Below are 15,124 nucleotides of genomic sequence, written 5' to 3'. Positions count from 1 at the left end.
GATACATAGTGATTCTGGAATGTGTTTTACCCTGATTGCCACCATGTTGACCTCTAAGAGCAGCAGGCTTCAGTCATCTCCAAGTACAGGTACAATATTGACAAGAAAATAGTAATCAGAGTTTATCCTCTAAGATTAATCAAATAAAAAGTATTCAACTTTTAAGGCTGGATCCCAAACAAAACTGTACTGAAAAGGTACGACATGATGGGTAGAAACTTAAATGGATTACCACAGGTCACACAGCTCAGCTTTGGCCATACAGCCAATTCCAAGCCCAGCATAGAGTGGCTGAGTGGTCTGGATTATGTGAATAAGGGTCATTGTGTACTCTGTCCTTCTACACTGTAGAAGGACAGACTACCTGCCCTGTGATCCAGGTAAACTCCTACTCTGGATGACAAAGAGACTGATACTTTAGCCACAACATACTTGTGTCTGAAACTATAGCCTTCACTAGAACACACCAAGCCCCAGGACTTGTCATTGCATCCAAACACACAGTCACAATCTGACTCTCCTGATATCTTTATATGAGACCGCTGGAGTCCCCGCCCCACTCCACCTCCCAGTAACAGCGTTCAGGCAGACCCTTTTTACACAGCACCTGACCCCAGTTGGTGAATCTCTCTGGATGGTCAGGATATGACTGTCTGTGTGTTTCCCCTCCAGGTCACCTTTCTGTCATTAGTCAGAAAGAGCCTTTTGTCTGCAGTGTTTGGGTCCAGTGTGAGTCGACAGCAATCTGGGAGACAAGCAGAGACGAAATCAACACAAAAAAACTCTGAAATCAAATTTATTTAATGAATCTCGCTTTTGTATTTTATGTTGTGCCAGTTATACACTCATGAAGGTGTATAATAATAATAAATAAATAATAATAAAAATTGTACAGCCTATCTGATTTAAATAATGTACGAAATTTATCTTAAACCAAATCAAGATTCTATAGGTTTTTACTTTAATAATTATTCTGTAATCCAGTTCTGTTATTCTGGAATAGTTCCAATGGTATTTTGTTAATGGAACCATTGGCTTTCATTGTGAATTACTTTAACAACTAACTTATTTAAATGATCAAAATACACTCATCCTTAAAATGAGTGTATTGGTGCGACAAGAACACGTCTCTCTCGTCATACATTATATAGCACTAGGGTTGCCAACTGTCCCGTATTAACCAGGACATCCCTTATATTGGGCCTGATTGATTCGTCCCATACGTGACCTCCCTTGTCATGTTTATAGACTGCTACATTGATCTAACCACTGACTGATACAACAGCAACAGCCGCAGTGCTGATCATGACACTTGAGAATGATCACCGACACCTGTCATCATCCAATCACAGCCCCCCTCACACACATCAATAAACGTTAAATAAATGCGCCAATTCCTCCACAAAAAAAGAAAATCAGGGCAATATGTGATGCTGTTCATTGTTGATGTAAAATACGATCATATTCTTGTTATATTGTTTCATCTTGTCCATTAGCTCTTAAGCCTCCACATCGTTAAGTTCTGTTCTGTATTGTATGATTATGGAGGATTGTTACATGTTGGGCTCCTTTAGTATTTATGGCCACGCAAAAAGTGCAATGTATTCCTCCGGCACAGAGTTCCCCTTGAGGTGAGCCACTTTAAGAGAATTTATTTATTTATATTAACGTTGAACAAATGGAGTAAAGCTTTTATCAGCCGACAACCAGCTGACTGTACTGAACAGCGCACATACACTTACACACAGCAAGACGGCCAATTTATGATGAACACTGTTTTCATTCACCCTCTATTTACTGTATCATTGTTGTTGCTGCCCACCTCCATCCCATCCTGCACTTATAATGCTCTGTATAATGGTATGACGGGTGGTTCCTGCTCATAGTTACATAATGCCTATGTCATGCATATGTGATGTTCACTTTTGGTTCCCTCTTGAACAGAGCAATATACGCTAAAGGATAAAACACACTTACCATGTAAGGTCTTGGGCTCTGGTAGCTGTAAAACATCTGCTTGATTGACTACAGAAACACAGATACATCCAGAGAGAGAGAGACAGAGAGAGACGTTTCAAAATGGTGCAGACATAGCACATAGAACAATATATATTTAATCAATTCAAAGGCGCTTGTATAAACCACCTCTACAGTTGGTCTGATTTGAGCCCACCTTTAGTTGTGATCTCTGGCCATTCCCTCTTCAAGGCGTCCTCTAGTTTCTCTCTCAGCTTTGACACAGCCTTCCTCACTTCCCCAAAGTACTTACAAGGCACAATGGTGCTGGGTGAGTCAGGAGAAATGGATATGGTCTTCAGTGTGTAAAAGCTGCTCCAGCTCTGTGTCTCTCCTCTTCAGCTCAGCGAGCTCTTGTTCCAGTAGCGTCAGGAGTCTTTCAGCCTGACTCACTGCTGCTCTCTTCTGGGCTCTGATCAGGTTCTTCACCTCGGAGGGTCTTCTCTCAATGGAGGAGATTATCTCAGTAAAGATGATGTCACTATCCTTCTCTGCTGTCTGTGCAGAACGCTCTGATGTACACATTGTTAGTAACACTATATGACCAATAATGGGGACACTGCTTAGAATAAGGACTTGCTTGTTTCAACTTGCTTGTTGAACTTCTTATTCAAAAATCATGGGCATTAATTTGGAGTTGGTTGCCCCTTTTTTTTGAGCACTGATGTTAGGTGATCAGACCTAAATTGGAGACTGCAATAGAATGTTTCCCTAATGTGTTAGATGATGTTTAGGTCAGGTATCTTGACCTAAACACTTCAACATCACATTGTTGCCGTTGGGCCAAATAGCAATTTGACATGGCTGCGCTTGGCTTCGCGACTATAATCCAATAAAGCAATTTATTAGGTTCTAATAATATAGTGATACAACTAAAAGAGGGTAAAACAAGAATGATATATTTTCTAAATTATATAGTCAACACTAGTCACACACTGTGGCCTGTGCACTATTTGTCTTGTCTGTGTGTGTGTCTTCCAACACTTACTGTAATAGATTTCACAGCCTTTTGAAGCTCCTTCAGCTCCTTTTCTCTCTCCTGGATTCTGTGCTGGACTGTCCGATGTCTCCCCAGATGCCTCTACCACAAACACAAACTACAAAGTTGATGCTTGCTACATTGGAGGAGTTTAAACAGTTTAAGGGACTGACGGAGATCCCAAAATCCTGTTGGAGTTGACCATAAAGACTGATAAAGAACCTCTGTGTTATGTCTATTGCCTTTTTAGACCAAGACTTGTCACAGAAGAACCGAGTCAGAAGCAGTGAAATAGTTTAATTCACAACTAATGTCTTACTGATAATTACACACGTTACATCCATGGCATCATATGTCACTCTGACAACTTGATATAACAACTATGGTAAGTCAGATTGCCCAAAATTAACAATGGATGCACAGTTCAATATGTAACGCTCTGTTTTAGTAATGATATTTTCCAGCTCATACTACCCTCAGCCTGGATAATTCAAAGAAATATAATCCTCAAACTTCAATGACCCCTATTGTGTCTATTTTACATTTTAAATTCTGCTTTGGCATGAGACTAAACCGAAGCTGTACAGTACTGTGTTTGATTTTATTACGCTTTTGACCATGGTTTAAAGCTTGGCAAGATTAGCATATTCCCAGTAATTTACTGAAATGGACATGGACCAAAATCTACCAACACACTTTGATGAATATTCTAGAATTACACATAATTTTCTTACCTTTCTTCTGCAGCTGACACTATATCATGGCCTTTATGTTCATCTATCGAACACAGATAACAGATACACTGATGGTCTGAACGGCAGAAAATGTCGATAACTTTGGCATGTGAGAGCAGATGTATTTTGAGGTGAGTTGTGAGGAGGCTTCGACAATCTTGTGCTTCTTAAAAGCAGGGGAATCATAATGAGTCTGAAGGTGAGCCTCACAGTAAGAGGCCAGACACACCAGACAGGACTTTCGGGCTTTCTTTTTTCTCCCAGTGCACACGTCACATTTACATTTATTCATTTAGCAGACGCTTTTATGTGGTGTACTATCTTTTGCAAGTGTGGATATTCCTAAAGTTGAGCGAGCCAGACAGGGTTCAGGAAGGCAAGGAAGACCATAGATCAGAGGAGACAGGATGAGGGGAATAAAGCGGGTGGAGCCGGTTCCAGAGCCAGAATGTGAGTAATAAGAGGTCATACTTGTTGATGTAGCCCAGCTTCAAAGGCAGGACCCCTCTCTAGAATCCCCGTTTTTCAAAGTGTTTCTAATTCAACGGAGGTCACTGACTCAGTCAGTGTTTTTTCTTCTAAAGGGTGAACAGCTGTATCATCGCAGCACATTCGGAGACCAGTTGGTTGTCCCTTGAGCTTGAGGCCCATAGTCTTACAGCTTGCTTATTCAGTGCCTTGTGTAGGTAATTTAGGCCAACAAAAAACCTTCTCCAGAATGTTAACTTGCTTCTACTGGCAACAGCAGTTTGCTGACACAGTTCAGTTTTGCAGATCGTGTTTGCAGTGCCAGTTAACAGCACCAGGTAGGAAGGGTGACAGGGCTTAGTGGGCTTTATAGTGTCAGGACAGGCCTTTTGGCCTGCACGGAGCTCTGGATGGATTTCAAAGGCTGGTGGATAAGGTGCTGAGAGGAGCGGAGGGATACACGGCGACATACATTGATGACATAGTGGTGTTCAGTGAGACATGGAGGAAGCACATTCAACACCTCTCTGATGTTTTACCCTCAGGCTGGATTGGTCTGTTTCACTTACTATTCTGGTTTTGTATTAGCATTTGGTTACAGTCTACATCAAAACACAGACACAACACTGGGGCGGTTTTAGGCACGGGCAGTCCGGGCAGCCGCCCGGGGTGCCATGAAGTGAGGGGCGGCATTTTCCGCAATTGTTGTGTAAAAAAGGTATTGCGATTGTGTTCGTGCCATTCGTTCCGTGTACTTGGTAGGGGCGGCGGGCGGCAGTGGTGAACTTCACTTGCCCGGGGCACCAAATGTGCTAGGACTGCCACTGCCAACACTGTTAGCCCAGATACCTTTTATCATGTTGCAGGGCACATTGGGTAAATGTTAGTTTTTTGTCTTCATACTCACTTTGTTCCTTTGTTCTGATACACCATACAGGACCTTTGTTTGGGAGGGCGCCGCCCAGCATATCCTGAGTTTTAGTTTACTAACCAAGTGGAGGGGTTTTCTTTTTGTAAGGTTCTTGGTTCTACAATCATATTTAGCTTCGGTATGTTAGAAATCATGTATGTAAGATCACCTTATTTGTCACTGGCTGAAGAGGCCTAGGTGTGAATGGACAACCCTATAAGGTCAGTGGAGGTTGTGCTGCCACAACCATGTACCCTTTGTCTGAGTTATTATCCAGTTTTCTTTTGTTACTTTTATTTTTGTCTCCTGTGATGAAGAGGAGAGTCTGCTGAGTCTGCCGACCAACCACCTTCCTGGACGCTTGAGTTAAGACTATCTACAGGAGTCAGGTGGCTGAGCGGTGAGGGAGTCAGACTAGTAATCCGAAGGTTGCCAGTTCGATTCCCGGTCATGCAAACTGACGTTGTGTCCTTGGGCAAGGCACTTCACCCTACTTGCCTCGGGGGGAATGTCCCTGTACTTACTGTAAGTCGCTCTGGATAAGAGCGTCTGCTAAATGACTAAATGTAAATGTATCTCACAGTCGGGCCATCTGAAGTCATGCAGTATTGATGTTTGTGAATGTTCCGTCACCAAGTGTCAATCAAACATTGAGCCTTGCCCATGTTGAGCCTAGCCCTGAATTATGTGAGGGCTACATGAATATGGAGGACCCAGAGCCGATGAACACAGGAGACTACTTCCCTCTGCTGGCCGTGTTTCAAATTAACGGTCGTGTTCAGAGATGTGACATTAAGATCTCAGCTAGAGCACAGGACTGTGTGATCTGACCTCATGCAGGTGGCAGGTCACGTGACTGACACAGTTGTGATCACATGGGGTTTTACTAGGAAGCTGGTGTCTCTGAGATAGTCCAATGAAGGACAGAATGAAAACTATGTTTCTCCCTCTAATGCAGGATTTACACTTCATATGATAGCAACTGTTATACAATATCACATTTACCAGAGCTGCCAACTCTCACAGTTTCGCCATTTCAACCATTTCTCACGCTCTCACGCCACACATTGTATATCTCACGCTGAAAAGGCAACGCCAAACAAGTAGCCAAGCTAACGTTGTAAACAGTGACGGACGAGGCGCAGGTTAACGGAGTGAAGCATCATTGACGCGCAGACAGCCGTGTAAACTCGCCTGGGGGGGGAGTGAAGCTCGCCCCGGGGGGGGGGGGGGGGGGGGGGACACACACACACAAATGTATGCAATGTTAGGATAGCATTATATATTATGCTCTGGATAACAGTAACTGCTAAATGACTAAATGTAATACACATCACGACCTATGAGTTGTATGTAGGGGATAGTGCCCAACAAGGTTTCCATTATCAGGAATGGACAGGGGGCACTGTAATGGGTATAAGATTAGATTCTAAGGGCCCTGATCAGACAGGGGGCCCAGCAAAACATCTTTTAATGGAATCAACTAGTAAAATGAATATGTAAATATTCAGGGAGTCAGATGTTGGAAAAATTGAAGATGTAACACATTTATCCTGTATAAGAATGATTCTGTGTTCAGTATTCCTTGGGTGCAAAGAGAGACCTAACCCCAAATCTGAACTCTGGGTAAACATACAAGACCCTTATCTTGGGGCTGAGGACTAGGAAGAAGGGGGTTGGTTTGGTTGTTTTAAGGAGATATTTTGTGACAAGGACTATAGGTGTTTTTGTCTCCTTGTGGGCCGGCCGCAAGCAATAAAGCTTTCTTAAACGTGTTCACCGACTGACTGTGCAATGCTTGATAGATTAATATTACTGACATCAGATGGCTGAGCGGTTAGGGAGTCTGGCTATTAATCAGAAGGTTGTTGGTTCGATTCCCGGCCATGCCAAATGATGTGTCCAAGGCACTTCACCCTACTTGCCTTGGGGAGAATGTCCCTGTATTTACTGTAAGTACCATAGTGTCACATTGCTTGAAAAGCCACATACCGCTTTTTTTTGGGATTGATGCCAGTCTATGCTGGGGTGGAGGGAATTAAAACATTTCCACAAATTCCTTGTTTAATGTGTGTCTATTATACTGAAATAAATAGTTTCAGACCCTTCCCCTGCAAGCAGCACATTTGAATTTACAATAAACGTCATAAACTTGATTCAAAGATTTAATTCCATCCAGGGTTTCCCACAGCACTTTGCATTTAAGGCCTAAGCAACACACATCTGCCCCCTTAAAGGTCCCATGACATGAAATGTTCACTTTAGGAGGTTATTTAACATTAATGAGTTGCCCGAGCCTGCCTTTGGTCCCCCAGTGGCAAAAAATTTGGATAGGTGTAAACCAAGCCCTGGGTATTCTTCTCCGCCTTTGAGAAAATGAAAGCTCAAACGCTCAGTTTAGAAAATCCTTCCCTATTGTGACGTCACAATAGGGAAGGTTACCTCCCCTTTCTCTGCTTTGCCCGCAGAGAATTTGGCACACCAATGAGAAAATTAGCTACGACGGAGCGAGCGCGATATTGGTTTTCCTCAAGACATCATGGCTTGCAAACGACCGAAGCATGGCAGTTAGCTCGTAGTGGCTGTGATTCTGCACCACGGCGGAATTTCGGGAAAGAAACTTCAGATACAGTATTAGGGGACCACTAAGGCCTATATAAAAGGCATCCAAAAACAGCATGTCATGGGATCTTTAATTACGGTGTCAATTTTTTGTTACTCTGTCCCGTGTTCTCCCTTTCACTCCAAACCGTGCCCAACGCCAGTTTCCCTTCTCTGCAGAACGCTTTAGTCTATCACACAAACTACCCCCCCCCCCTCGACTATATCCTTTAGAAGATTAAAACCATTTAATGTCCTTATAACACTACTCTATACCCTCAATTCTCCAACAAAAACAAAACACATTCCATCTGAAATATTTTTTTTATGTATTTAACCACATACAACCTTTCTACCAGGACCAAACAGACTAAAGTAAACTTTCTTTCAGAATACATGTTCCACACGTTTTAACTAATAAAAAAAAAAAAAAAAAAAAGATGGATGATTACTGACAAGTTATACCTTTAAGTACATAAACTAGGAAGGATCATTTTAAAAATCAATTAATCACCAGACAATATCCAGCTTGAAAACAACTAATGAACCATTTTGGGCTCAACAGAATACGAGTGACAGAATTAAGCACGATTGGTGTCGTGTCAAACAAGCGTTGTTGCTTTAAGAAAGCACCCAATAAAAACCAGTTTCAAACTGATGAAGTTCCCTTGAATTGCATACCTGTCTTCTGATAGGCTGGACAGTGTACATTCAAAATGCTCATTATGAAGTCCACCTTCCCACCCCTTTCATTTGGATCAACACACATTTAAAATCACACAGATCAGCGATTTGGAACTCGCCCAATCACTTTTTCTTTCCCTTACTGGGCTTGGCCAGCAGAGCAGGATCGATTTGCTCAGGATTTAGCCCCTTGGTGGAGAAGAGGCGAGCGGCGCGCTCCGCCAGAGTTCCCCCACACTTCAGTCCTCGTCTCATCAGCTCTGCCTTCAGTCTCTCCAAGCCCAGCGCCTCCAGCTCCCCCACAGAGCCCACAGCCTCAAGGTCTACAGGCTGCTGTTCCTGCTACCGTCAGGGAGAAACAACCATGTTTATTATGTTGGAAAAATCACTAGGGTGATATGTTACATATTTAGCATATTTAAATGTTACATGTTTAAATTTGACTGAATTTGATCATTTTGGTGGATAATCTTTTACTTCGCTGAAACTAATGTGACAAATTGTCACATATCATTAAAACATTTTATTTTTTATGTACATCCTGAAAGTGTGTGGACAAATGAATGTATGAATCACTGGTACTCACAAAAGACTGGATTATGTCACAATGACTTTCCTTGAGACTTTCTGTCTTTGCGTTAGTCTCCACAACAACAACATTGGTCCTTGCCTCCTCTCCTCTGCAACCTGGCTCTGCTTCCTGCTCCGCCACCCCACATGCCTGGACGCGAGCTGGGCTCCTCTCTGGGGAGCTGGGTCTGGAACCGGAGTTGGTTTCCTTAGCTTCAGACTTTCCCTGAGCAGCTGAGGAACGGACTGCCGTTTCAGCCCTGTCATCTTTCTTTGCTGGGCTGCCTGGAGCCCCTGGGCTGGAGGAGGAGGTGGAGGCAGAGGCCTCGCTGTCGGTCGACTCGTCCTCCTCCGAGCTGTCGTTTAGGTCATCTAGTCCGGAAGCACCCGTCCTAGGACGATAGAAGTTATTGACAAATATTGTCACTTGAGTTGTTTATCATATCAGGAATGGTCTAATAATTGCTATATTGTTGGAACAAGATAGTCATCACGCAACTCACCATAAGCATTTTTTCTTGGTGGCCTTTCGACCTTTATTTGGAGTAGGCCTTTTCCTACTGGGTGCCTCTTCAACCTTGACTAGCCCACTAGATGAGGCTTGCATTCCTGAAAGAGCGGGCAGTCAGACTGTGCACGAGTAGGTTTCTATACTTGTGTAAACGAGAGAATGGAAACATAGCATCGAATGCAGCTTTTCACTCTATGCATTAACTAGGTTGAGTTTACACATTATACAATTGACATAAATACACGTTTTACTGTTAGTATCGTCTTCTACTGAAAAGGCGCTGTAAATTAGGTGATTTGTCAATTGTTGGCAAGATCTTGGTAGTCAGTCTGTTGTCATAAGAATGTTGCCCTTGCCTTTTAGGACGGAGTCCTCCAGGCGCTCTGAAAGGTCGTGGCACTGCCGCTCGTATTTTGGATCTGTGAACTGGTGCTTGGGCTCAGCTAGCTTCCTCTGCAGTCTCTCCAAACGCCGCTGCTCTTTCTCCGCATCCCGGTCCGCCTGCTTCTTCAGCCACTCAGCCATCCTGGGTACAGTCACACGGAACACTTAGACATGTGCACGTTTGTGTCGACATCGATAGGGTCCCTGGTAGCAAATTTCTGACCATTTGATTTGATGAGAAGCAGTCATTATAAATATACATTAAAAATGTATTCATCGCAACCTACGGATGTACCACAGATCAATACATCTTTTACTAAATGCCAGCAACTACAATCTTTAATAACCATAATCGTGGCAAATTACAATTGGAAGTCTCAGGGATTGAAAATGATGAGTGTTCCAGTTTAGGAAATCAGCTTTTTCCACTCTCTGTGTAAAAAACATTTGATCCAATGATTTGTCCTTCTTCCTCCAGGGAGCATAATTTGTTAATTGAGTAGGTAGGTCTAGTTTGCATTTGGAACAAGTGACGTTGGGAAACTATTTAAAAAATGCTCACGGACAGAAAGAAATGTAAAGATTAAATACAGCAGAGTATCAGGCACTATATAAAACCCTACTCTTTCTCGTGGTTGACGTCTCTCAAACGTCTTCCGCTGAGGTCTCTGCAAGCTTCTCTGTTGGTGGTCTTCTCAATTTGTGCCCCAAGAGCTCGGAGCATAGAACCAAAGCCTGTCAAATACAAAATGAAACAAACATTCATACTCAGAAAGTCACAAACAATAGAATTTGTTAGACAACATAATTAGCATCAGCTCCTCCAAGATACTCTCCTGTCTGAGAAACCGAGGAAACATCTGCAGAAGTGTTGTAAAAGGAGTGAACTAAACAGACACTATGATTAATTGCTTTTGGTGCCATAACAAGTCAATTACTTTCCGACAATATTTTGTGAGAGAAACTGTCAGTGTGTAATAAAACACATCAGTTAGTGTATTCCCTATCTATCCATTCCTACACAAAAAGTCCCATTCATTTCTTAACTAACATCCAAATTGCTCATAACCTGAGGAAATGTAGCATCAATATGTGCACACAATTGACTAAACAACTCTGGTCCATTCCTATAGTGAGTTTGTCTTGGCTACTTTCGGCTTTATCAGTCATATACAGCCTAAATTATTCTAGTTTGCATATTGTTCTGATGAAAGCCGACCTCCTTTTCCCCCACAAAGACGAGGCTCCAATCGATACACTGCTCCATCTTGTAATTTATCATCGAGTCCTGATAGACGCCCGTTTTTCTTGATATAGAAGTCCTCTAACAGATAACCCTGAAAACACACAGGCACGAGTTTACATCGCAATTGTACATAGCATTACATATTATTTACAGCTGTCCTAACATTTAATTTTTCCCGCCAGACTGTCCAAACAGGAATTTCTGAGCACACCAATGTTAGGGTAAGGGTTTGTTAGCCCAGTGGTTAGCCCCCATTTGGTACATAAGAACATTTCCGAAGATGTTCCACAATAGTTTGACGCCGAATATGGTCGATTGAATGTTGACAGACTTTGCAAAAACGTATTGATCCATCCTCATAAAGATCGGCTGAAAAAAATCCCTGGCCCTGTCTATTGCTGTAATTTTGGCTGATAAGTGTTTCCGTGTCAGTTCTTCAGGGCTGAATCTCGGCATTTTTGGCTAACGTTTTAATATTGGCTACAGTACAGTAGCTAATCAAACGTGAACGTATCAGTTTCAGGGTTGACAGACTTCCTTCGATTTTTATCACAGACCAACCTACACTTGTGGCAATGCGCTCTGTTTACAGGTTAAATATTTCGAAAGAATAGAGACGTAATGAGTTGACAAGTTGATTTCAATGTTGCCTCAGACCAATGCATTGTATTTAAAATTACACTGGTTTTCGTCGGAATTCTGCGCTCGCGAATTACGTTTGGACCTGCTCATTACCCACCGTTGTAGGCTAACGTTACAGGTGAAGCCAAAGCCAATAACTTATATTGTGCTTCTATACCCTTTGGCCTAAGACAAGATATGTGTCGTCATTTTTTAGTCTTTGCCTTGGAAGGAAATTGCTTTGGAAGCACATTTGGCGATGCTTCATCCTCTGCTTTGCGTTTACGTGGGAGCCCCGTCAAAAACGTGTCCATGTTAGCTATGTTAGTGGTGTCATTTATTGATTGATTCATTCCATCCGTGCCCCGCTGTGTTAGCCCAAAACCAGAGCCATTAGAAAAAGCCATTTTCTATGGCTCTGCCCAATACTAGCTTTCCACTATACGGTAGGGAAATCTGTCTGAACTCCCTTTATGGAACAGGCCCCCGGTAGGACAAATAGACCCGAACTCTGGCTTATATAATCAAACAACAAGCTATCATTCCTAAAAAGAAAAGGTTTAGTTAAGTCTGCCCCGACAAGCTACCTCGCCACCTGTATCTCGATAGCTAGGCTACAAACATTCGGTAGCAGAAAGAAAAGTTTAATAAACATTAGAAAGATTTGGGAAATCCCATACTCACCCTTTTGTTAATATAGTGCTCAACAAGGTCTTGAACATGAGATTCAAGAGGAAAAAGCGCACTGAAAAACTGGGAAAATGGGTTATACACAAACACCTCCATGTCGATAATCTGCGTGTTGCTTGTTCCGGAAATGGTTCTAGTCCACGAATATAAGCTACGGAAGCCCCGTGGAGACATGATTAGTTAGTCGAACTTGTTATTTTTTCGTTGGATAATTCTAAATTTTAACTCGGCGAATGGTTGTAAAAACGTTATTTACAGGCACGTTATCTGTGCCAATAGTGCAGTTGTAATATATATATATTTAGATTAGATACCAAACAATCACCACTACCCAGCATCCTTCGCGTCATCCACACCGCTTCAGCTAACCAACATGGCAGCCTTGTGTAAGGTTGTGACAGGATTGAGGACCCGCACATGCCTGTTCCCTATAAGACAAATATATGGCCGTATGTCTTTTTACTGTACAGCTAGCATCGGTGGATCAGACGGAGATGCTGTCGTGGAAACGGTCAAACCAGCCTCGGAGAAACCTAAAAGTGGATTTGCTGCAGCCTTCGATCAGCACACAGATCTCCAGCAGAGACAAGACCAGGCGACAGTTGCTGTCAGAGCAATTTCCTTGAGGGATGAGAAATCATTTGCGTCGATGCTACGACACTCTCCTCTCATGCAGATGGGCCCAGCTAAGGGTAAATTTGTCGTTGGCAAGATATTCCACATTGTTAAAGACGATCTGTACATTGACTTTGGTGGAAAGTTTCATTGTGTATGCAAACGACCGTCGGTGGATGGGGAGAAATACCAGAGAGACAGCCGAGTTCGTTTGCGTTTGGAGGACCTTGAGCTGACGTCCCGCTTTTTGGGAGCAAACTCGGACACCACTTTACTAGAGGCGGATGCCCTCCTTCTTGGAGTGATTGAGAGCAAGGACTCAAAAACCAAACTGTAATAGTTGCGTAGCCAGACAAACGCTGCGTGAAAGTTTGCATGTTTATTATTTTGTCCCTAGACATCAATAAACACGATATTATAAATTTGGTGTTTGGGGCTCATGTACCTTTACTTCTTAGCAGCTTGCACACTGCCCCAACAAACTCCAACAAATCCCAACATTCTAAAGTTGGCAGTTGTTGGTGATTGTCTTTAGAATGTCCAGAAAACCAATGCCTCCACACTGCAGACAGTAACAGACTTTTTTCAGCGAGCTAATTACTTTTTCTGTGTGTTGTTGTATCATTTTATGATCAACGTCATTCTGCGTTATTTATTGTGTGATAATATTATTTAACTCACAAAATAAAATTATAATTATTGAAATTAACAGATTGTTTTAGACACAGCAATCATTCTGTCAACGCGTAAACGTTAACGTTACTGGACGGTTGAAGGAGAAAGCGAGCTAGTGCATGATAGCAGAGCCTGTTTATATTTGTTCTATATTAGACATTCTCTGATGATAGTTTCAAGTTAACATCAACAAAGCATCGTTTTTTGCTACCTAAATGTCCGCGTTTGGAAGAACGATTAAGAAACGAGAGTGACGTAGAAGAAGAAGAAATGGCAGGGGTATCTGGTGTGGATTTTTAAGGGGAGGAACGTTGAGGTCAACGAGGTCAACCCTCCACCACTACTGAGGGTGCATGGTGCTATAGCAGCATCAGTGACATTAGCATGGACGCTCAGGATGGTCCGAGAAGACCAAAACTCCAGAAATAGCCACCTCACATGTTTGGAGTCCAACAAAGGAGTTTTTGTAAAAGCTAGTTGGAACAGTTTGCGTGGTAACAGTTAGCTGTGTAACATTAATGAATGCTGTCTGATTTGTTGCGTGCATTGATTGCAGTGTCGCTGAAGAGCTAGTTTCGGTTGATTAGCAACGAAGAGGCCCTTTTTTTGCCGAAGATTTTAACTTTTTGCCTTTTTATTTTTTTGGAGCCGCCTTAAAAAAACTCTTTAGACTCTTTAGCCTAGGACAAGCAGTCTGTCTGTGTGCTAGGTATAGCCTACATACCCAGCTAACAAAATGACGACCCCTGTTAGCTGGGTAAGGTTCAATGTGATTATTGATGATTGTGAACTGAAATAATATATACCTTTTTAACGCATTTCTGACTGTTTTAGTTAATTCTATCTGCTATTCCAAGATTCATTTCACTCTGTCTGACATGGTAGACTAGTGGTCACCTGCGGACTCTAACATGCTGTATGCATCTTGTCAGTGACCGTCGCAGACTGTGCGCGTCCGTCGGAAGTAGCCTAGATAATGCAATAATACAATCGGTTTGTTCAGAATCAGAATCAGAATGGGATTTATTCGCCATGAAAGTTTGCACAGACAAGGAATTTGCTTTGGCAGGAAGGTGCATACAATAAACATATACCTAAAATTTAAATATGTGGACTAACTATACTAAGGGTACATAAACTAGCAGTACTAAGTGGGATAAATATAAGTTGCCGTAAATTACAATATAAAAATACAAAAATACAAATATTACAAAAAATACAAATGTACAAGATGCTGTTTAGCGCTTTTCATGGACCCCCAAGACGCTTCAGAGAGCAAACATGTAAACAGATGATAGACATATGTTGGGTAGGTGTAGTAGACAACCATGTGACACATAGGCTATCACCCTCATTTCATAGCACACTCGCTAAAACGCCGAGCTCCCCAGAAAGAAAATGTCTGGCGCTGCCACTGCAA

At 42.4% G+C, this 15,124-nt stretch overlaps 2 protein-coding genes and 1 pseudogene across 3 annotated transcripts; 1 reads left to right on the top strand and 2 right to left on the bottom strand.

Moving 5' to 3' along the window:
* Nucleotides 1-172: 172 nt before the first annotated feature.
* Nucleotides 173-4,021, bottom strand: LOC136965590 (tripartite motif-containing protein 16-like; annotated as a pseudogene).
* Nucleotides 4,022-8,018: 3,997 nt separating this feature from the next.
* sde2 (SDE2 telomere maintenance homolog (S. pombe)) lies at nt 8,019-12,533 on the bottom strand. 2 transcript variants are annotated; one of them, XM_067258991.1, is made up of 7 exons: nt 12,409-12,533; nt 11,077-11,194; nt 10,481-10,592; nt 9,830-9,999; nt 9,466-9,571; nt 8,979-9,354; nt 8,019-8,734 (listed from the first exon to the last, which is right to left on the bottom strand). In XM_067258991.1, the coding sequence occupies exons 1-7, from the start codon at nt 12,508-12,510 to the stop codon at nt 8,516-8,518; spliced, it is 1,203 nt and encodes a 400-aa protein (XP_067115092.1). In that variant the 5' UTR covers nt 12,511-12,533; the 3' UTR covers nt 8,019-8,515. The 2 variants fall into 2 exon arrangements, with proteins under 2 accessions (XP_067115092.1, XP_067115093.1); XM_067258992.1 differs by having other exon boundaries at nt 8,019-8,731.
* A 254-nt stretch (nt 12,534-12,787) lies between these two features.
* On the top strand, nt 12,788-13,722 carry mrps28 (mitochondrial ribosomal protein S28). Its single transcript, XM_067259545.1, has one exon. It carries the CDS (start codon nt 12,788-12,790, stop codon nt 13,364-13,366), a length of 579 nt encoding a protein of 192 aa, XP_067115646.1. The 3' UTR covers nt 13,367-13,722.
* The last annotated feature ends 1,402 nt before the right edge of the window (nt 13,723-15,124 follow it).

Source organism: Osmerus mordax, chromosome 21, assembly GCF_038355195.1.
Source record: "Osmerus mordax isolate fOsmMor3 chromosome 21, fOsmMor3.pri, whole genome shotgun sequence".
Taxonomy (NCBI): Eukaryota; Metazoa; Chordata; class Actinopteri; order Osmeriformes; family Osmeridae; genus Osmerus; species Osmerus mordax.
This window is presented reverse-complemented; position numbering and strand designations above follow the sequence as displayed.